Raw genomic sequence first — 25071 nt, forward strand, 5'->3', positions numbered from 1 at the left:
TATATATATATATATGTGTGTGTGTGTGTGTGTGTGTGTGTGTGTGTGTGTGTGTGTGTGTGTGTGTGTGTGTGTGTGTGTGTGTGTGTGTGTGTGTGTGAGAGAGAGAGAGAGAGAGGTTACACGAATCTTCACTATATAAAGTAGGATCAATGTTGTGGCAAACACCATCTTAGTGGACATACAATTTCTTTATTATTAACGTTTCGGATGTAACATTATCCATCATCAGAATCTAAAATCACAGTAACAGTAAAACAAATTTTAAAATAATTTAAATCTGAAACACTGGTTCTACTTTTTATATTAATTTTTATATTTGAGGAAAGTTGCAAATGAGTTTTATTATCAAACACATGTCTGTAAAAGTCGTGTATGCAGAAATCCATACCTGATTCTCCGTGAATCTCTGTCTGCTTCTTATCTTTAAATTGGGAAGACCCAGTTTTTGTCGTCTCAGTATCAACTGGCGTCGTCGTTCAGGATCCATTAGTCGTCGACGCCTCGCCCCTGCTCCTTGTCTCACCAATCGTCGCGCCTTGGAGTGGGAATCTTGTTTTAGCTGCTCGACTGGAGACGCCGACACCCTGTCCACCATCGTCCGGCTCCTGGATTCGGACATAATGAAGCCATCTTCGTCACCTGCTACAACCGTGCCGTCGTAACTGTCAATAGTTCGGTCTATCAATGAATAAGCACCTTCGCCACCCACCGTGGGTGGATTGTCCTTTGCTTGAGCTCCTCCGTCGTTAATGTGGCCAGGCCAGGGTGCACCTTGTGAACCTTGAACCCAAATGACTCCAACGAAGGTCACCTGGAGGTGAGAGAGAGGGTATTATTAGGTCATAATTTGAGGTCGACGCCCTCTGTGGTGCAAGGGGAAAAAATGCACAGAGTCAGGCTTATTAAATATCTTGATCCTTATTACCTGTGACCCTGAAATTACGTGAGCACTTACGATTTCCTCAAGATTTAAGCTACTTATTAAGCATAATTCTGACGAAATTCGCATGTGGAGGACAGAACATGAAACTGCAAGCAGGATTTTTACTATTAATGTTGTAATCATGGGAATGTGCTAAATCCGATGTCATACAGCGCCTGGAAAATGGAAGGTGATGAGGTTTGATCCTAGAAGGTGTCAATAACTCAATTTTTTTTATTCAAGAGCCCACAACCAGCATCAAGGTACATTTTAGAAAGGTTTGGAGGAAGGAGAATAAGTTTGAAAGTAAGGGTGAGAGCATGAAAGGGGCGGAAGTGGCATTACTCTCTCAGAAAAGAACCGAACTCTTGTGTCCTTACACCAGAAGTAGATCTAATTTCAGTTATTATCAGGAAAATTCTATCCACTTTAATCCCAAAAGTGAATAAAACAAAGGTTAAGCTTGGGGGAGGTCAGTGGTCAGGGAGGGAAGTTCAACACTCACGTACAAAATAGATTTTTTTTTAGTTTAATATATTTATTATGCATCGAGTACCCATCCTGTGGGCGGTAGTCAAAAAGTTTACAGAGGTACATCATGGGTCCAGGGACTGGGCCCCAGAGTTTTGACAGCTGAACAAGCTACAAAATAGATTTGTCCAAGAAAACTAAGGGCGGGTCTGAGTGGGTAACTACTGTTATCAGAGTATCTCTGGTGGAAATATGTTGCGCAAGACCCCACGAGACTCAGCACATTCTGTTTCCTTCTTGCCAAACCTCAGTAAGTGCGTCACCTTTGAGATCATTTCCGGCATGACAGTTGCTGTGTAGTGTGAGGGAGGTGTGGCATGGGTGTGGTGTTTGTGGTATGAAGGTGGTGCGAGAAGGTGTTGGAGGGATGTCTGAGGTGTGGAGGGTATAGTGGCTGTGATGTGGAGATGGTGTGAAAGAGGTGTTGGAGGGGCGTGAGGCAGGTATTGGAAGAGTGTAACTGAGTAAATATTATAGAAGAAAAATACTTCAGACACAGTGGTAGGAAGCAAGGAAATAAAATAAAACAGAATTTTATGAATAACGTGTGTATAAAGAAGCAAAGTCAAGAACGGAATAAACAGAACGACATACATGTATCTTAACACAACACTGGACACATTAATTAAATCTACATCTGTTACAGGCAATTAATATATCACAGAGAGGAGTTTAAGCTCACCACGTTCCCTTCACAGGGGTTGCCTTGATGTTGAAGGTCTCTTGATACATGGAATTGGAGCTACCCTTCTCTTCCTCGAAAAGTCATTCCCCAGGCGCTATATGACCCTTACAGGTTTAGCGTTTCCTCACGAAAATAATATTCTTCGTCATGTTTTAGCGTCGACGAGATCCCTGAAGGATGTCTTCAGGGGTGAAGGCCTCCGAAGCTCGGTCCCAGACCACCGCTGAAGAACCAAAGCAAAAAAAATGCTACGTTGGTCCGTCTGAATTATTAAGTTTGCTTACTTGTGCGAAAATTGTCTTAGCGAGAGAGAGAGAGAGAGAGAGAGAGAGAGAGAGAGAGAGAGAGAGAGAGAGAGAGAGAGAGAGAGAGAGAGAGAGAGAGAGAGAGAGAGAGAGAGGAATGAGATAACTTTACTTTCTCTGTGACAGACAAGGTCAGGGGGGAGTAACTACGAGAACAATGACTGCCACGACAGTAGTTAAGTGTAAATAACTGTGGAGGTAAAAGTGGCGGTGGCACTCTGCTGGCACTTGTCTCAAACTATAGTTACCACTGCAATCAACATTACTTTGAGTTGTAATGTTTTGAAAGTTGTTGTTCACACAAGCAGAAAATCAATACGCCAGCAGTTTAACACACACACACACACACACACAGGTCAGCAGAGGTATGATATAGCTCACGGTTCAGGGAGAGTGACCTAGTAGCGACCAGTGAAGAGGCGGGGCCAGGAGCTTGGACTCGACCCCTGCAACCTGAACTATGTGAGTACACACACACACACACACACACACACACACACACACACACACACACACATGGAGCAGGGAGAGTGGACCAAGCAGCGACCAGCGATGAAACATAGGGATGTTAGAAATGGTATACCTATACCTGGAATATACCTGGATGGTGTTCCGGGGGTCAAAGCTCTCGCGGCCCGGTCCATGACCCGGCTTCCTGATGGATCAGGACCTGATCATCTAGGCTGTTACTACTGGCCACACGCAAACCAACGTACGAACCACAACCTGGTTATTCAGGTACCGACTTTAGGTTCCTTTCCAGATCACTCTTGAAGACATCCAGGGGTCTATTGGTAATTTCCCTTATGTATGCTGGGAAGCAACTGAACAGTCTTGGTGTGGTGGAAGCAAACAACACGCACAGTTTTACGGATATGTACGACAGGGCCCCACGAGGCAGTAATCTTGTGAAGTAAGTTGTATGAAGGGACCAGGAGCTGAGACCTGGCTCAAGTAGCCACAATAGTTGAGTAAATAGTAGATACAAAAAATAGATAGACTGACAGAGAGAGAGTGTGAGAGAGAGAGAGAGAGTTAATGCTTGAGGGGAAGCATAAAAAGTCAGATTCTAATACCCAGTGATGCAATGAACTCCCCCCCCCCCTCAGCCATGAAGTTCTCTCCCACGAGGCGTAGAGAACCAAGCAGGTGAGGGGGAAGGTTTCTCCGGCAAACGTTGTTACATGAGTGACGTGCAGACACTTAGAACCCAACAGGTCTTTACTAAGCAAGACACTGACTGTATAGGAGTCTTTATTGACACACGGTTTCACCAACATTGTGCCAATAGATTCTCAGAGAGAGACAAATGACAAATGATTCTGCTCTTGACTCTCGCCCAGGCAGGTCATAGCAGCTCTCCTTACTTACTCTGTCTCCCTACGATCCCCGTTGGGGAGGGGAACCTTTACCAGCGTTGTCATCGCCTTGACTTACACGATGAGCTACGCAAATCGTGTAAAGATCAAACCAAGAAATGGTACCGTTGATGATTCAACGAAGATTGCTCTTGCAACTGTTGTTCAGGGAGCACTGGAAGTAAAATTCAACACCATATTGTCACTGAAAGAAGCATTCATTGTTGTGTGTCACGATGATGCTGAAGCAGAGAAGCTACTCACTACAGAAGCCATCACTACTCTTACTACTCAAGGGTTTACTGTTACGTCATCTCCTGCCCTCAGGGCAAGGAAATCAGTATTCCTAAAAAAAACTGGACAAGATTCTGACGTCTCAAACACCTGCTGAACTCAAGTCATCCATCGAGACGCAAAATACTTGGGCTACTGTTGACAGCATTACAAAAATCCCAAATGCAACGTCCATGATCAAGGTCACCTTCACCGACGTGAACATGGCTGCCACTGCACTGAACGAAGGTCTTGCTGTCTACTACTACTACATCAGCCCTACCTACATTGAAGCAGAGAGATATCACTACATCCAACATTGCTGGAACTGTTATTCATACCATCACACCACCAAAGCATGTCCAGTAAAAGACAAGAAGTTCTGCACTACATGTGGTAGTGAGGGACACACCTTCAGTTCCTGCACCGCTGCTGCTCCAACACAACCAGCGTGCTTAAACTGCAAGAGTAATGATCACCATACACTGGCAGCAAAATGTCCTACAAGAAAGGATATTATGAAGAAAACACAAGATGCAGCAAAGAAAAAACCTACTAGCAACACTCCAACGTATGCAGCAATTGCAAAAATACAAGCAGACACTACAAAATTACTTCAAGCATCTACTCAGCCCGCCTCCACCACCACCACCACCACCACTCCTCCAACATGTGAGGTAACGAAGATTCACTACTGTCTACTATACGCTCATATGCAAAACATGGCTGTACCTGGATCATTTAACTCTACCATCACCGAGTTATTTGCATTAAATAACATGCCTTCATTTACATTTCCAGCATCTCCACCGTCTGAAGAAATTCTCAAATTCACCAAAAACTTAATCGCCAACTCTTCTGCAGAAGTTCCATCAACACCACCAACTAGTGACGTCAATCCAACAACGACCAATGAGAAGCCTCCACCGCCACCACCTCTCACTGAATCCAACCAATCAGAAGCCTTACCACCAGAAACATCTTCTAATTCGTCTACTGAAGTTGAAAACGAAGCAACACCACCTTCCTCTACTCCACCACCGCCTTCTCTACTTAACTCACGTCGATTACCTGGAACACCATGGGTTAAACACAAAGGCATGACTCGCCTAGAACTCATCCAACATCTCCAAGACAACACTGTATCGTACCAAAGCGAAGAAAGACCATTCCCTACCTACAACCAGATACTCCACCAACTCCAAACCAACGAATACTACTACAGCTCTCCCATAAGTGTGATATAACTCTCTCGAAAACAATTTACTGCACTGATAAACGGTTTAAGACCATAACCAACTCATCCTGCTTGCTGCCTTCTGACACTCCCAGCTCCTACCGCTGCCTTCGCCATCCTCTCCTAGTGAGCCAAGCAATGACATCAGTCAATCCTCTCTATCTACGTCTCCAGTACTTTTGTACCACATGTCCCAAAGTGGTTGGGCCATTTGCCTTGATTCCTCCTCTTCCCCTCCTCCCCCATCCTTTTCCAGTTATTTCCATCCTTCCTTATCCTTCTTCCTTCCCATCTTACGACAGCTCTCGTCGTCCTCGATTCGATTCGATTTGTGCCAATACAGACTTCTGTCATCAGTGTCTTAGTCATCACAATGTCGACGTTTTGCCATTTATCCCGTTATGGGGTAATAATAACGACGAAGTCTTACTGTGTTCTAGGGAGGGACGACCTAACCTGGCTAAAACTATAGTCTGCTGGGAGACTTCAATACAGGCTGAGCTGGGAGACTTCAGTACAGGCTGAGCTGGGAGACTTCAGTACAGGCTGAGCTGGGAGACTTCAGTACAGGCTGAGCTGGGAGACTTCAGTACAGGCTGAGCTGGGAGACTTCAGTACTTGGGTTGCTGTTATTATTATTATTATTATTATTATTATTATTATTATTATTATTATTATTATTATTATTATTATTTTTATTTGTATTATTATTGTCATATTTCCTAAAGAAGCGCTAAACCCGTAGAGCTCACAGAGCACCTTGGGTATGGGACGTAATCTTGACTGATCCGAGGAAAGGGGACTTTAGCTCCTGTTCCTCGGATCAAGAGTTTCTGACGACATATTAGATATTATAGGCACACGTATACATTACGTAGATTTATATAACGATAACTGAAGATATCCAAGGGTAACCCAATTAAACTGAAGATAACACAGGATAACCTAGGGTAACCCGGTTAAGCCTAGGATAACACAAGATAACTTAAAATAACTCTAGATAACTTAGAAATACCCTAGATAACATAACTCTAGATAACCTAGAATAGTCCAGGATAACGAAGGATATAGCGCGTTTACGTAGGATAACCCGATAATCTCAATATGACCTGTTTTCAATTATTTATTTCCACAATACTGAGACTGGAACAATTCACAACTAACCCACAATACTGAGACTGGAACAATTCACAACTAACCCACAATACTGAGACTGGAACAGTTCACAACTAACCCACAATACTGAGACTGGAACAATTCACAACTCACAATACTGAGACTGGAACAATTCTCAAATAACCCACAATAATGAGACTGGAACAATTCACAGCTAACGCACAATACCGATACTGGAACAATTCACAACTAACCCACAATACTGAGACTGGAAGAATTCACAACTAATCCACAATACTGAGACTGGAACAATTTACAATTAGCCTACAATACCGAGACTGAATCAATTCACAACTAACCCACAATACTGAGACTGGAACAATTCACAACAATTCAAGCGTTACTGGGAGCGCTTGAAGTTCCTGAACCTGTATTCCCTGGAACGCAGGCGGGAGAGATACATGATTATATACACCTGGAAAATCCTAGAGGGACTAGTACCGAACTTGCACACGAAAATCACTCGCAAGGAAAGCAAAAGACTCGGCAGACGATGCAATATCCCCCAATGAAAAGCAGGGATGTCACTAGCACGTTAAGAGAATACAATAAGTGTCAGGGGCCCGAGACTGTTCAACTGCCTCCCAGCATACTTAAATGGGGGATTACCAATAGACCCCTGGCAGTCTTCAAGCAGGCACTGGACAAGCACCTAAAGTCGGTACCTGACCAGCCGGGCTGTAGCTCGTACGTTGGATTGCGTGCAGCCAGCAGTAACAGCTTGGTTGATCAGGCTCTGATCCACCAGGAGGACTGGTCACAGACCGGGCTGCGGGGGCGTTGACCCCCGGAACTCTCTCCAGGTAAACTCCAGGTAAACCTTCAATACCGATCCTGGACCAATTCGTTATTAACCCACAATACCGATACTGGAACAATTCACAACTAACCCACAATACCGATACTGGAACAATTCACAACTAACCCACAATACCGATACTGGAACAATTTACATCTAACCCGAACCTTTTCTAGTTTTTACTTGCAACTTGTGGTGCTGAACCACCACCATCGTCACCACCACCACCATCGTCACCATCACCATCGTCACCACCACCATCATCGTCACCACCACCACCATCGTCACCATCACCATCGTCACCACCACCATCGTAACCACCACCACCATCGTAACCACCACCTCCATCGTCACCACCACCATCGTCACCACCACCACCACTCTAATCGTCACAACAGCCACCATTACCCCCAACACCACCACTACATACTACTACCATCGTAGCCGCTACAACCACCACAACATTAACTGTGACCTCGGGGTCACAATACAAAGAAATATGTTTGTCACACACCTTACTCAACATGACCACACTCTTGACCTGTCGAGGATGAGGGAGAAAGCGAAAGAGTAAAGGAGAGTACAAGGGAGTACATGATAATGTAAGGGAGTACATGTTCCAGACATAGCATAGGATTTTGAACGTTCCCGCACTGAGGCTATCTACTGAGAACTATCTGTTTCTATCTAGATTAAGGATTATCGTGTATTATCTTGATATCTGAGATAAGGATAGTTAAGAAGGCTCTCTGTAACCCAACATAAGCATGGTAATCAGGGGTCCCTAACCTGGGGCCCTCGGGCTGCATGCGGCCCTTCTAGGAAATGGATGTGGCCCTCACGTGAAATTATGAATTAACTTTGATATAGATTGCACAGTGCACAGTGTCAACAAACCATTTTACACCGAAACCGTATCGCGGCCATCTTTTAAAATTGATTTTTAAAATTAGCCATTTCATACTAAAAGTTTGGGAATCACTGAATTGTAAATAGTTAATTTCCTCTGTCAACTTTTGACTACCGTCCACAGGACGGATATTGGGTACATTATGAAGATATTAAACCTAGTAATTAGCCGCCCCCCGCCCCCACCCTTCCTCTGGCCACTACCACCATGAAACACCGAAACATATATCATACCATATTAATAATGATGTGAAATTTTCAGGGAAACTGAAAGTGGATGAAAGACCTGGGCCACAGACTACCTCTACTTCCTAGCAGTGTTGATGTCGTAACTTACTGCTGTCACATCCACTACCTCGACTTGTTCCACTATTATTATTATTATTATTATTATTATTATTATTATTATTATTAGTAGTAGTAGTAGTAGTAGTAGTAGTAGTAGTTGTTGTTGTAATAGTAGTAATAGTAGTAGTAGTAGTAATAGTAGTAGTAGTAGTAGTAGTAGTAGTAGTAGTAGTAGTAGTAGTAGTAGTAGTAGTAGTAGTAGTAGTAGTAGTAGTAGTATCATTATTAACCATGAGAGGATCATTGTTAACTGATCGTCGTGATGTAGTTGCTAAACAAACATCAGGAATTTGTTGATTACTGTTTGTCTCAGCAGTATCTAGTTGAATCTTATGTTTGTGAAGTGTTTGTCCAATTGTTTCTTAAAGGAATATATTGTATCCGTGATCAGAGAGAGAGAGAGAGAGAGAGAGAGAGAGAGAGAGAGAGAGAGAGAGAGAGAGAGAGAGAGAGAGAGAGAGAGAGAGAGAGAGAGAGAGAGAGAGAGAGAGAGAGAGAGAGAGAGAGGAAGTTACGGTGTCCATGAATGAAGGGTGTATGACCCCCAACAAGGTGCCACTGCCACAGTGCCTGGGTCAGGCACCTTCACACAGTCACAGACCAGCCAAGTCTGTGTGGACCACTATTGCGACCTCTGAATGGGTCACAATGTATATAATGTATATTACCTGTTAATATAATTTTATATTGCTTATATTTGCAATATTAGCTAAATCGTAAATATATTGCTTTATATTATTATTTGACTTAGTTATATTATTAGGTAGGATGTAACATTTATATATTATTCAGTGCTCATAGTTCATGAATGTTAAGTAGCTGACAGCATTGTCTAACTACTGTACTATCGCTCCGCTTGTTTCGCTGCCGGCTTCTCTATGTTGCTGGGCAGCAGCAGTCCACGGAGAGTCACGTGATCAGGGGGTTGAACACACCTCACCAGGAGTGAGAGTCTGCCTAGCCTGTGCTGATTATTGTCTGTTGGACGTTGCTTCTAACAAGAGGTCCCACACCTGCTCTCCCTTGTGGACCCTTGTTGGAAGATCGTCTCTATCGCTTTCTTGTTGTTGGTTCTGTGTAACACTGTTCACAGAACATAGCCTAGACTTAATGATTTTCGACGTTGTACTGAGGTTGTGTGTCACATAGACACTCTGAGAAACTCAGGTCCTGAGCCGTAGCTTCTGACCTAATTTGTACTGGTATCTGTGTACTGTCACAGTCGGGGATTTTCTAATGCTGGACTTAGATTCAGTAGTATGGGAGTTTTGTGACTTTTGTGGAGGATCTGCAGATGGTTCCTACTTAGTGTCGTTATATTATCTCCTTGTTCCTGATCCTGTGTTGCTGTTGCTTGTTATACTGCTGTTCGGCTTAACAGTCGCTTTATTGTTCAACCAAGCTGTTCTGATTGCCAGGTTGGTCAAGAAGTTAATGTGAGGACTTTTAGTCAGTCACTGGTTAAGTCTAGTCGAGTCTTGAGACATAGCGAACTGCTTAGAGCATTTACACACACACACACACACACACACACACACTCTCCTTCTTGCTCTCTCTCTCTCTTGCTCTCTCTCTTGCTCTCTCTCTCTCACTTTCTCTCTCTCTTGCTCTCTCTCTCTCTCTTGTTCTCTCTCTTGCTCTCTCTCTCTCTTGCTCTCTCTCTCTCTCTTGCTCTCTCTCTCTCTTGCTCTCTCTCCCTATTGCTCTCTCTCTCTCTTGCTCTCTCTCTTGCTCTCTCTCTCTTGCTCTCTCTCTCTCTCTCTCTTGCTCTCTCTCTTGCTCTCTCTCTTTCTCTTGCTCTCTCTCTCTCTTGCTCTCTCTTTCTCTTGCTCTCTCTCGTCCCCATTTTCCCTTCTAACTCTCCCCTCTCCTACTCTTAAAAAAAAAAAAAAAAAAAAAAAAAAAAAAAAAAAAAAAAAAAAAAAAAATGGTGGGGACTCGCAGGACCCAAGGATCAGATGAGAATGGTTCGGGTAGGGAGGAGTGGATGGAGGAGCAGTGGAAAAGGATGGAACAAGAGTGGGAGAGAAAATTAGGAGAGCTTTCTGAAAAAATGGAGAAAGAGCTCTCTGTGAAATTGGAAAGGTGGTTGGAGAAGGAGACAAAGAATTGGGAGGCACAAGTCGAAACTGCAGTAGCCAAGATAAGGGTCCTAGAAGTTGAGATAAATAGGCTGGAGCGAGTTACAGGGGCAGTGACCAGAGAAGACACAGCATATGAAGCTGCGAGGCTGAACAGGAAGGAAGGAATTATGAATTATGCTAAGGTCACATCAATCTGCCAAGGAGGACCAAGGAGTGAAAGGGAAGATCAACTGGTTGCAGATGGAGAGGGTGATAAGTCGAATGCTGAGGCACAACAAGGCTATCAAGAGCCACTGGAAAAATCAAGGGAGAAACTGACCACATACAGGCAGGATCCAGAGCCACAGAGGGTGAGGCAATGCGAGGAAGAAAGGGCAAAATCAGTGTTTATCCATGGGCTTCAGGAGAGAGAGGAAAGGACACACACTGAAAGGAAGCAGGAAGAAAGGAAGGAGATTGAGAAAATCATAACAGAAATAGGTGAAGAGAGGGACGAGATTGTAAATTTTCAGAGAATAGGGGGGTACTCGAAGGTGAGAAACCGACCAATCAAGCTGATTCTCAGGACGGAAACAGTGCGGAACAGGATCCTCCAAGAGAAACCACGATTGAAATACTCGGAAGAGTACAAGAGGGTGTTCCTAGACAGAGACAGAACAAAATCAGAACGACAGCAGCTGAGGGAGAGGACAAAAAAGCGAAAGGAGCTAGGAAAAGAGACAAGGAGGGAACCAGCAGAGGTCTGTCAGAGCAGGACAGAACAGCAAGGGCAAGCACACACACAACTACTCTCAGAACCATACAACCTATCACACCATCCCAACACACCCTACAATCCATACCCACAGCCTCCACCCAACACCAAGCTATAGAACCCCACAGTATGCCACCAGGTCTCCCACCCTCACAGGCCCCCCAAACCACAGTGTTGGAAAGGAAACTGAAGGTATGGTACACAAACGCTGATGGAATAACAAATAAGTGGGAGGAGTGGCAAGAAAGAGTCAAAGAAGCATCACCGGACATCATAGCTCTCACAGAAACCAAGCTTACAGGTATGATAACAGATGCCATCTTTCCAACGGGATACCAAATCCTGAGGAAAGACAGAGGGAACAGGGGGGGTGGAGGAGTGGCGTTGCTGATCAAAAATCGCTGGAATTTTGATGAGCTGGAGAGAGAAGATAGCGGAGAAGAAAGTGATTACATAGTGGGAACACTTCACTCTGGAGGTCCCAAGGTGGTAATAGCAGTGATGTATAACCCACCACAGAACAGCAGGAGGCCAAGGCAAGAGTACGACGAGAGCAATAGAGCGATGGTTGACACACTAGCTAGAGTGGCCAGAAGAGCTCATGCATGCAGGGCAAAGCTCCTGATCATGGGTGACTTTAACCACAAGGAGATAGATTGGGAGAACTTGGACCCACATGGGGGCCAAGATACTTGGAGGGCTAAGATGATGGAGGTGGTACTGGAGAACTTCATGTACCAACACGTAAGGGACACTACAAGAGAGAGAGGAGAGGATGAACCAGCAAGGCTGGACTTAGTATTCACCTTCAGTAGTGCAGATATCGAGGACATCACATATGAAAGACCCCTTGGGGCCAGTGACCATGTGGTTGTAAGCTTCGAATACACAGTAGAGCTACAAGTGGAGGGAGAAGCAGGAAGGCCAGGACGAATGAAGCCAAACTACAAGAAAGGGGACTACACAGGAATGAGGAACTACCTGAACGGGGTTCAGTGGGACAGAGAACTGGCAGGGAAACCAGTTAATGAGATGATGGAATATGTAGCAATAAAATGCAAGGAGGCTGAGGAGAGGTTTGTACCCAAGGGTAACAGGAGTAATGAAAAAGCCAGGATGAGCCCATGGTTTACCCAAAGGTGCAGGGAGGCAAAAACCAAGTGTGCTAGGGAATGGAAGAAATATAGAAGGCAAAGGACCCAGGAGAATAAGGAGAACAGTCGTAGAGCCAGAAATGAATATGCACAGATAAGAAGGGAGGCCCAAAGACAATATGAAAATGACATAGCAGCGAAAGCCAAATCTGACCCGAAACTGTTGTACAGCCACATCAGGAGGAAAACAACAGTCAAGGACCAGGTAATCAGGCTAAGGAAGGAAGGAGGAGAGACAACAGGAAATGACCGGGAAGTATGTGAAGAACTCAACAAGAGATTCAAAGAAGTGTTCACAGAGGAGACAGAAGGGACTCCAGAAAGACGGAGAGGTGGGGCACACCACCAAGTGCTGGACACAGTGCACACAACCGAGGAAGAAGTGAAGAGGCTTCTGAGTGAGCTAGATACCTCAAAGGCAATGGGGCCAGATAACATCTCCCCATGGGTATTGAGAGAGGGAGCAGAGGCGCTATGTGTACCCCTAACAACAATATTCAATACATCTATCGAAACAGGGAGATTGCCTGAGGCATGGAAGACAGCAAATGTAGTCCCAATCTTTAAAAAAGGAGACAGACATGAAGCATTAAACTACAGACCAGTGTCACTGACATGTATAGTATGCAAAATCATGGAGAAGATTATCAGGAGAAGAGTGGTGGAACACCTAGAAAGGAATGATCTCATCAACAGCAGCCAGCATGGTTTCAGGGACGGGAAATCCTGTGTCACAAACCTACTGGAGTTCTATGACATGGTGACAGCAGTAAGACAAGAGAGAGAGGGGTGGGTGGATTGCATTTTCTTGGACTGCAAGAAGGCGTTTGACACAGTTCCACACAAGAGATTGGTGCAAAAACTGGAGGACCAAGCAGGGATAACAGGGAAGGCACTACAATGGATCAGGGAATACTTGTCAGGAAGACAGCAGCGAGTCATGGTACGTGGCGAGGTGTCAGAGTGGGCACCTGTGACCAGCGGGGTCCCGCAGGGGTCAGTCCTAGGACCAGTGCTGTTTCTGGTATTTGTGAACGACATGACGGAAGGAATAGACTCTGAGGTGTCCCTGTTTGCAGATGACGTGAAGTTGATGAGAAGAATACACTCGATCGAAGACCAGGCAGAACTACAAAGGGATCTGGACAGGCTGCAGAACTGGTCCAGCAATTGGCTCCTGGAGTTCAATCCCACCAAGTGCAAAGTCATGAAGATTGGGGAAGGGCAAAGAAGGCCGCAAACGGAGTACAGTCTAGGGGGTCAGAGACTACAAACCTCACTCAAGGAAAAAGATCTTGGGGTGAGTATAACACCAGGCACATCTCCTGAAGCGCACATCAACCAAATAACTGCTGCAGCATATGGGCGCCTAGCAAACCTCAGAACAGCATTCCGACATCTTAATAAGGAATCGTTCAGGACCCTGTACACCGTATACGTTAGGCCCATATTGGAGTATGCGGCACCAGTTTGGAACCCACACCTAGCCAAGCACGTAAAGAAACTAGAGAAAGTGCAAAGGTTTGCAACAAGACTAGTCCCAGAGCTAAGAGGTATGTCCTACGAGGAGAGGTTAAGGGAAATCAACCTGACGACACTGGAGGACAGGAGAGATAGGGGGGACATGATAACGACATACAAAATACTGAGAGGAATTGACAAGGTGGACAAAAACAGGATGTTCCAGAGATTGGACACAGTAACAAGGGGACACAGTTGGAAGCTAAAGACACAGATGAATCACAGGGATGTTAGGAAGTATTTCTTCAGCCACAGAGTAGTCAGTAAGTGGAATAGTTTGGGAAGCGATGTAGTGGAGGCAGGATCCATACATAGCTTTAAGCAGAGGTACGATAAAGCTCACGGCTCAGGGAGAGTGACCTAGTAGCGATCAGTGAAGGGGCGGGGCCAGGAGCTCGGACTCGACCCCCGCAACCTCAACTAGGTGAGTACAACTAGGTGAGTACACACACACAAACTTATTGTATATATTTGTACTATGTTATTAAATGTTAACAATGTACCAGACAGTACTTAAAAGCCATAAAGATGTGATATGTGCCTTCAGCACAATACTACTGTACACCAGAGAAGTGATTATTTTGATTATATTGATTACTTTAATTTATTTTGATATATGCCTAGACAACTTTGTTATTAATAAACTTATTAAATTTTAATTTCTTTAGTTAGTAGCCTACCAGTTGTAATCCTGAAGCTCTATTGAATCTTATTAAATTCTAATGGATAATTGGACCAGGATACTGACTACTTGTTCGAAAAACCCAGTAACAGGCTGGATGCTAGAAGGGCAGTCCTTTCTAGTATTCACTGGAGATCTCTATCATCATTAGATATCGCGTTTTTTGTAGCAACCACCACATAATAACACAGTTAACTGTGTCAGCTTCTAATAACATGGGGAGTAACGTAAAAAACCCGGCATGAATATCTTCATTACAGGGGGGCTGGTGTTTCCAAAGTAAAAGCGAGGCTTTTTAACCTAGGATTTTACCGTGAATGAGTGGGTATAAGGTGGGGTTTTACGTGGTGTGGGTGAATGGGTAAACGAGTGGATAGATGAGTGAGTTTGCACGTGATGTGGGTGAGTGGGTGGATGAGTGAGTTTCTATGTGATGTGGGTGAATGTGTGGATGAGTGAGTTTGTACGTGATGTGGGTGAGTGGGTGGATGAGTGAGTTTCTATGTGATGTGGGTGAATGTGTGGATGAGTGAGTTTGTACGTGATGTAGGTGAATGTATGGATGAGTGAGTTTGTACGTGATGTGGGTGAGTGGGTGGATGAGTGACTTTGTATGTGATGTGGGTGAATGTGTGGATGAGTGAGTTTGTACGTGATGTGGGTGAGTGGGTGGATGAGTGACTTTGTACGTGATGTGGGTGAGTGGGTGGATGAGTGACTTTGTACGTGATGTGGGTGAATGTGTGGATGAGTGAGTTTGTACGTGATGTGGATGAGTGGGTGGATGAGTGACTTTGTACGTGATGTGGGTGAGTGGGTGGATGAGTGACTTTGTACGTGATGTGGGTGAATGTGTGGATGAGTGAGTTTGTACGTGATGTGGGTGAGTGGGTGGATGAGTGACTTTGTACGTGATGTGGGTGAGTGGGTGGATGAGTGACTTTGTACGTGATGTGGGTGAATGTGTGGATGAGTGAGTTTGTACGTGATGTGGGTGAGTGGGTGGAATACAGCTACCAAAAAAAAAAAAGTCTGTAATTACTGATATAATTCCATCAACGGCGACTTTCCAATTTATTATTATTATTATTATTATTATTATTATTATTACCATTTTTACAAAAAATAAAGATTGATGCGTTTGCAGTTGCAACCCGCCATTCAGAGTTCATTAACCCGAATAGTCTTAACGAGGCGACCAATTATTGCTCTTTTAAATGTTTCGACACCTGATACATCATTAACATCATTATATCCATGATCACCACCATCATCTTAGTCACTATCATTATCGTCATCATCATTATCACCCATTTATTTCATCATTATTATTGTTCTAGTTATCATCACCAATGTTATATTTCTACTTTGACCAGCCAATCAGATATATGGAGCAACTTTACTGAAACAACCAATCAGGAAACAGAGGTTCAATAGTGTATATACACGGAGAAGTATCTATCTCTCACAGGGTATATACTACATTTATCTATCTCTCACAGGGTATATACTACATTTATCTATCTCTCACAGGGTATATACTACATTTATCTATCACAGGGTATATACTACATTTATCTATCTCTCACAGGGTATATACTACATTTATCTATCTCTCACAGGGTATATACGAGATGTATTTATCTTTCTCATGGTATATACGAGATGTATTTATCTCTCTCGTGGCATATACGAGATGTATCTGTCTGTCACAGGCCCAGGGCCACTCAGAAGGGAGTAATATAGTGCCAGGAGGGCCATGTGGCCCTCCTGGCGTCAAGCTCAAAGGAAGACTCACTTTACTGTTTCATTTATTTTTCGTGTTCATATATTTATTTATCTCGCATTTGACAAGTTTAATAACTTTAATATATGGCAAAAAAAAAAAAATTGCCACGACATAAACCAAATTGACAGCTGCAAACTACTGTAATGTCGTGTGTGCTTAATTATTATTATTATTATTATTATTATTATTATTATTATTATTATTATTATTATTATTATTATTATTTGAGCACGTTAGGACACTTATGGTTGTTGACGTGAGATGATGGTGTTTGTCAGCGCATCTTTAAGATGGTGACACTGCCGAGAGATGGTGACACCAGCGTGACATCTCACTCATCTCACGAAATTGTTGACATCAAAACTAGGCCAGTATCATCACTCTGACCAGCATCATCATATACCAGCCTCATCACTGACCAGCATCATCACTCTGACCAGCATCATCATACACCAGCCTCATCACTGACCAGCATCATCAATGACCAGCATCATTACTGACCAGCATCATTATACACCAGCCTCATCACTGACCAGCATCATCACTCTGACCAGCATCATCATATACCAGCCTCATCACTGACCACCATCATCACTCTGACCAGCATCATCATATACCAGCCTCATCACTGACCAGCATCATCACTCTGACCAGCATCATCATACACCAGCCTCATCACTGACCAGCATCATCATACACCAGCCTCATCACTGACCAGCATCATCACTCTGACCAGCATCATCATACATCAGCCTCATCACTGACCAGCCTCATCACTGACAGCATCACACACCAGCCTCATCACTGACCAGCATCATCATACACCAGCCTCATCACTGACCAGCATCATCATACACCAGCCTCATCACTGACCAGCCTCATCACTGACCAGCATCATCATACACCAGCCTCATCACTGACGCGTCTCATCACTGACCAGCCTCATCACTGACCAGCCTCATCACTGACCAGCCTCATCACTGACCAGCCTCATCACTGACCAGCCTCATCACTGACCAGCCTCATCACTGACCTGCCTCATCACTGACGCGCCTCATCACTGACGCGCCTCATCACTGACCAGCCTCATCACTGACGCGCCTCATCACTGACCAGCCTCATCACTGACGCGCCTCATCACTGACCAGCCTCATCACTGACCAGCCTCATCACTGACCAGCCTCATCACTGACCAGCCTCATCACTGACCAGCCTCATCACTGACCAGCATCATCATACACCAGCCTCATCACTGACCAGCCTCATCACTGACAGCCTCATCACTGACCAGCCTCATCACTGACCAGCATCATCATACACCAGCCTCATCACTGACGCGTCTCATCACTGACCAGCCTCATCACTGACCAGCCTCATCACTGACCAGCCTCAGCACTGACCAGCCTCATCACTGACCAGCCTCATCACTGACGCGCCTCACCACTGACCAGCCTCATCACTGACCAGCCTCATCACTGACCAGCCTCATCACTGACCAGCCTCATCACTGACCTGCCTCATCACTGACGCGCCTCATCACTGACGCGCCTCATCACTGACCAGCCTCATCACTGACGCGCCTCATCACTGACCAGCCTCATCACTGACCAGCCTCATCACTGACCAGCCTCATCACTACCAGCCTCATCACTGACCAGCCTCATCACTGACCAGCCTCATCACTGACCAGCATCATCATACACCAGCCTCATCACTGACGCGTCTCATCACTGACCAGCCTCATCACTGAACAGCCTCATCACTGACCAGCCTCATCACTGACCAGCCTCATCACTGACCAGCCTCATCACTGACCAGCCTCATCACTGACCAGCCTCATCACTGACGCGCCTCATCACTGACGCGCCTCATCACTGACGCGCCTCATCACTGACCAGCCTCATCACTGACGCGCCTCATCACTGACCAGCCTCATCACTGACCAGCCTCATCACTGACCAGCCTCATCACTGACCTGCCTCATCACTGACCAGCCTCATCACTGACCAGCCTCATCACTGACCAGCCTCATCACTACCAGCCTCATCACTGACCAGCCTCATCACTGACCAGCCTCATCACTGACCAGCATCATCATACACCAGCATCATCATACACCAGCCTCATCACTGACGCGTCTCATCACTGACCAGCCTCATCACTGACGCGTCTCATCACTGACCAGCCTCATCACTGAACAGTCTCATCACTGACCAGCCTCATCACTGACCAGCCTCATCACTGACCAGCCTCATCATTGACCAGCCTCATCACTGACGCGCCTCATCACTGACGCGCCTCATCACTGACCAGCCTCATCACTGACCAGCCTCATCACTGACGCGCCTCATCACTGACGCGCCTCATCACTGACGCGCCTTATCACTGACCAGCCTCGTCACTGACCAGCCTCATCACTGACCAGCCTCATCACTGACCAGCCTCACCACTGACCAGCCTCATCACTGACCAGCCTCACCACTGACCAGCCTCATCACTGACCAGTCTCACCACTGACCAGCCTCATCACTGACCAGCCTCACAACTGACCAGCCTCATCACTGACCAGCCTCACCACTGACCAGCCTCACCACTGACCAGCCTCATCACTGACCAGCCTCATCATACACCAGCCTCATCACTGACGCGCCTCATCACTGACCAGCCTCACCACTGACCAGCCTCATCGCTGACCAGCCTCATCACTGACCAGCCTCATCACTGACCTGTCAGCATAGTTGCTGATCCCTGTATTCCCTGTATTATATAGCATAGCATATTAGTATCCTCCATGTGCTTTAGACACGAGATCCCTCGTAGGCCTTTGGCTTGGAGTGACGTCATGGGCATACACATGGGCAGTGATCCCTTTGTCCCGCCCTCACTCAGCGGCAGACCGTCTAGGCGTAAACAGGCTAGGTAACTGTGGCTCCATCTCCCATCTCAGTCTGACAATATATTTACCATCCTACAAGTGTGTCTACTTTCAACCTACGATATCTCCATTTAAGAACCCCTTTACGATAAATGGTGCCAGCGGTGAGCCTGTAATTCTGACGATTACAGCGATTTCTGGAGATAAAGTTGTCGACCAGCAAGACGGCCATTTCGTGTGACCAGTAGGCCTACCGACTACCGAGATTCACCCAGCCAGCTACCTCAAGCCAGCTACTCTACCAGCTTCTACATTATTCACTGGTCAGTCTCTTTGTATTAGTGTTTCCTGCTTTTTTGCATTACTCCCGAGGGGTTGACCCGAGTTTGCAAAATAAGCCAGCTTCCAGTCTGTGGTGGGGGAGTCAGAACACCCGAGTCCAGTCCAGCCTAGCCTACTCCATCCAATTATTTTGCCTGCCAAGCCAGCTTCCACCCCTGCTGTGCTCATCGTGTGAAGTTATCAAGCTATTCTGTGTGAAGGGTTAAGATAAGCCAGCTAGCAACTAACCCAGGTGTCTTACCCCAGTACTCAGGCAAGCCACGTGACTAGTCTTCATCGCTTGTGATTCAAGTTCCAAGCATTCTGAGTGCTCCTTGTCATCCTTGTGGTGTTGTAGTATTTCGTGGGTTTCTCCTAAGCCAGCCGGCTTAGAATTATCTTCGCGGCAGTGTGGGTTTTCTCAGTGAGGCTTACGACGTTCAACCCATAAGCCCAGCCACTCACGATCACGTGTGTCGCACCATTGCCGGTCTCAGACGCCTCGCTCAGCCTTTACCCACAAACCCAACTACAGTCGGCCATTACAACTCACCTACCTCATCAGTGTTTTGGTGCTCTGCTAAGGGTTGTAGCACCATATTTTAAGGACCACATAGGGGGTCAAGAGCTAGAGTGTGGCGCGCCATCTTTAAAAGCCTCCTGTGTGTTGTCTCTCGCCGATTTAAGTGCAATTCTACGATCATCTGTGCAGAGGACAGCAGCAAGACGATATAAACAATCCATCAATCTCATTTTTTCAAGTGTTACAGCTATAATATTTTTTTTTTAGAGACATTTGCGAGTGTTGAGACATTTCTTTTGTGTTCCCAGTGAATTTTTCTCTTAGTGACATTCAGTGACTCTTGATCAGACTCAGTGTTTATCATGTACTGATTGCATAAATTTCTTTTAATCTCCTTAATTCAGTGTTAATTTTCGTGCATTATTTTATATCTGTTGTGTTGTGTTTCTTTTTATACACACTTGAAGTAAGTACTTAGTGTTTCCTTTGTTGTGTGTGCAACAGATGAGCAGTATAGAACTTGTGTTTAAACTTCAGAATTCCAGTGAATTAACTCAGTAAATTTTTCACCTCATATTCTGCATCACAACTCAGTGTTGTCTGTTATTTTTTTTTTCTTCCTAGCAATTGTGTATTTTTGTTTGTTCCCTGTGTGTTGAACATTCTTGTGTTCATATTTTTCCATTCAGCCAGTGTTTAATTTGTCTTATTTCCACAGACAATAGTGCCATTTTTAAAGCTCCAGCAAGAAATCTGTTTACAAAATTTTTTTAAAAACATCAAGTTTCATTGCAAGAAAATTCTAGTACTGAGTTTATGTTGATGTTTTGTGCTCTGCATCACTGTAAGTGTTGTATTTCTTTTTGTTGTGTGTTTTAGCACCTATTATTTTTCATATTTTATTGAACAAATTCACTCTTAGTGCAATTTTTAAGTTCTCCTTCTAAAGTAAATTGTTCTTTTGCTTGTTGTTTAAGTGCAGTTAAGAGTTAAAGTGTTCATTCCTTGATATATTTCTTTTCTTGTGTGTTATAATTTTTATTATTGCACATAGACTCATTTTGCAATAATTCTTGTGCAAATATTGTGTTGCTATTAAAGTTTTTCTTGCAGAAAATTTTATGCAGTGTTGTGCAATACAGTTTCTTACAGTGCAGTTTCTTATGCTCTGTTCTGTGCATAGTATTTTATTCTGTCTGTCATTTTATTTTTTTTTTAATTTCAGTGAATTGTGTGTTTGTTTTAATTTTTGCACAAGTTTATTGAGTCCATTTTATCATTTTATTGTGTATTTCCTTGTTGCATTGAAAGTAAAGAAAACTCACTGTGCCATTTATTCAATTTAAAGTAAAAGTTGAGAATATTAGATTTGAGCAAAGTAAAAGTTCTCTTGATTTTCAGTGTTTGTTAAGTTGCATATTATTCTTGTGTGAGTTCTTTGCTTACTGTGTAACTTGTCAATTTTTAATTACTTATGCAGAATAGTTAAGCATTTTTTTCCATTTAAGCTTATTGTGTCATTCTCTCCATTTTTCTTGACTTATGCCCTTCAGTATTTTCACTGAGAAGATGTCCCAGTCACTTTTGAACGTTCACTTAGTGTATCATTCCAGTCAAAGTCAATATGAATCAGTCCACAGTACCAACATTCCCTTACTGACTGAAAGACAATATCTAGCCCTTGAGCAATGTGTTTGTTCTCACAGCTTGTATCTGAGATTTGTTAAAGTGCTGCTAAATGTGAAGTTCAGATTAAGTTCCTATAGATCCACGAATTACTTATTAACGTAGCCGAGCGGTCAGGCACTAGTAATTCTGTCACTCCCATCTGTGTTCCACCTATACCTTCAGACTTGCAGGATAGTGTTCCGTTGCCTCAAGTGTCCGGGGACACTCAGACTGCCTTGAGTGCACAGCCTATCCCTGCAATGACTGCTAGTTCGAGTAGTAGTTTCTCCACAGGGGATGCCTTGTCAGAAAACGATTACTTGCAACTAGTAATGCCATCTCTTGTTGATGTGACATGCTGTCTGCAGAAAGACGTCTCTGTTACAGCTAGTGTTCTCACTAGAGTGTCTGTTGTTGTTCCTAATGTTCCAGATGGTGATCCCATCCTAGTTGACAGTAATCAGTGCATTGTAAGAAGTTATTTCTCGAATAACTTTCACATGTTAACGTTTGTAAGTGTAGTTTCTTTATAGCTGATACCTCGTATCACTGTGTGCGACTCAGATTGAATATCAGCATTGTTCACCGTGTTCATTTCTTTTCTCCTGTGTTTGCAGTTTGAGATAGTAGATTCGTTCTCCCTTGCTCATATTGCGTGTTATAGCGTTAATTTTTTCAACCGGGGGGAGTCATCCACTCCACCGAGTTTGTTCTTTCCTCCAGTAAGGAAGAACTGTTACCTTTATTCCAGAACAAACAGCCTACTGGAAGGTTAGCCAGATGGACCTTGACTATCCAAGAGTTCAATCCCACTTTTGAAAATTTACCTGGCAAGTCAAATGTAGTCGCAGATGCTTTATCGCGACACGTTAGTGTAGTTACTGCAGATCCTCCATTTACTGTCGAGGATGTCAAAACTGCACAAAGACTAGATCCCTTGTGTTCTGGTGTGATTCGATTCCTGCTCCAGGAAGATCTTATTCTTACTGTGAAGCCACCAGCATCCATTAGTGACTTTGTAATGAGCCAAGAATTACTGTATCGAATAGTCGAGTTGAGTACTCCTAGCAGATGAATTAGTAATTCCACAGTCACTAGTGATTGTAGTTGTATCTTTTGTAAATACTCGTTCAGCTCTCTCTCAGTCAAGGCATGTGTTAGCCATTGCAGAGGAATTCGATCCTCCCAGAGATGATAACCATTCTGCATATGTAAACCTTACCCTCGCAGAATTGGGTTTAAATGTACATAGTCTGTATAATTAGATGTCCGAGATGAATGAAAGTGTCAACTGTGTGTTTATTATTAGCTGATCAGTTTGTCAGAAATTTTCGTGTTCACGTTCCCTCCGTATTCTGAGAGTTAACAGTCTAGATTTGTGTGCACCGAATCTGCCTTTCTGTTAAACACTTCTTTGTATATATTTATTCTTCCTCAGAATCCGTAGAGTGCATGAATACAGATCGATCGATCAATTCCATCCATATTGTATAATGAATTGTTCTTATAGTTTGTAATGCATTATGTTAACACCCTCTATGTAATGTCCATTATGATACCATCCATTAGTTCTAAGATATATATGAATTTGTTATTGTATAGAATCAGCCCAGATCCGCCTGCCTGTTCAGCCTATAGATAGTAGTGTATGTCGGGACGACATACGTAACATGACCGAGCTGTCAGCATAGTTGCTGATCCCTGTATTCCCTGTATTATATAGCATAGCATATTAGTATCCTCCATGTGCTTTAGACACGAGATCCCTCGTAGGCCTTTGGCTTGGAGTGACGTCATGGGCATACACATGGGCAGTGATCCCTTTGTCCCGCCCTCACTCAGCGGCAGACCGTCTAGGCGTAAACAGGCTAGGTAACTGTGGCTCCATCTCCCATCTCAGTCTGACAATATATTTACCATCCTACAAGTGTGTCTACTTTCAACCTACGATATCTCCATTTAAGAACCCTTACGATAGACCAGCCTCACCACTGACCAGCCTCACCACTGACCAGCCTCATCGCTGACCAGCCTCATCGCTGACCAGCCTCACCACTGACCAGCCTCATCACTGACCAGCCTCATCACTGACCAGCCTCATCACTGACCAGCCTCACCACTGACCAGCCTCATCGCTAACCAGCCTCATCACTGACCAGCCTCACCACTGACCAGCCTCACCACTGACCAACCTCATCACTGACCAGCCTCATCACTGACCAGCCTCACCACTGACCAGCCTCATCGCTGACCAGCCTCATCACTGACCAGCCTCACCACTGACCAGCCTCATCACTGACCAGCCTCATCACTGACCAGCCTCATCACTGACCAGCCTCACAGCACTGACCAGCCTCACCACTGACCAGCCTCATCGCTAACCAGCCTCATCACTGACCTGCCTCATCACTGACGCGCCTCATCACTGACGCGCCTCATCACTGACCAGCCTCATCACTGACGCGCCTCATCACTGACCAGCCTCATCACTGACCAGCCTCATCACTGACCAGCCTCATCACTGACCAGCCTCATCACTGACCAGCCTCATCACTGACCAGCCTCATCACTGACCAGCATCATCATACACCAGCATCATCATACACCAGCCTCATCACTGACGCGTCTCATCACTGACCAGCCTCATCACTGAACAGCCTCATCACTGACCAGCCTCATCACTGACCAGCCTCATCACTGACCAGCCTCATCACTGACCAGCCTCATCACTGACGCGCCTCATCACTGACGCGCCTCATCACTGACCAGCCTCATCACTGACCAGCCTCATCACTGACGCGCCTCATCACTGACGCGCCTCATCACTGACGCGCCTCATCACTGACCAGCCTCGTCACTGACCAGCCTCATCACTGACCAGCCTCATCACTGACCAGCCTCACCACTGACCAGCCTCATCACTGACCAGCCTCACCACTGACCAGCCTCATCACTGACCAGCCTCACCACTGACCAGCCTCATCACTGACCAGCCTCACCACTGACCAGCCTCATCACTGACCAGCCTCACCACTGACCAGCCTCACCACTGACCAGCCTCATCATACACCAGCCTCATCATACACCAGCCTCATCACTGACGCGCCTCATCACTGACCAGCCTCACCACTGACCAGCCTCATCGCTGACCAGC

General features: G+C 44.9%; 1 protein-coding gene across 1 annotated transcript in view; it reads right to left on the bottom strand.

Annotated features, from left to right (window-relative positions):
* LOC128687620 (mucin-2-like) overlaps positions 1-25071 on the bottom strand; it is a 65272-nt gene that overhangs the window by 22742 nt on the left and 17459 nt on the right. Inside the window, exon 2 of the mRNA XM_053775172.2 lies at positions 392-814. Within this exon, the coding sequence (XP_053631147.1) occupies positions 392-814 (423 nt within the window). The remainder of the gene's footprint in view (positions 1-391; positions 815-25071) is intronic.

Source organism: Cherax quadricarinatus, chromosome 11 (assembly GCF_038502225.1).
Source record: "Cherax quadricarinatus isolate ZL_2023a chromosome 11, ASM3850222v1, whole genome shotgun sequence".
NCBI lineage: Eukaryota > Metazoa > Arthropoda > Malacostraca > Decapoda > Parastacidae > Cherax > Cherax quadricarinatus.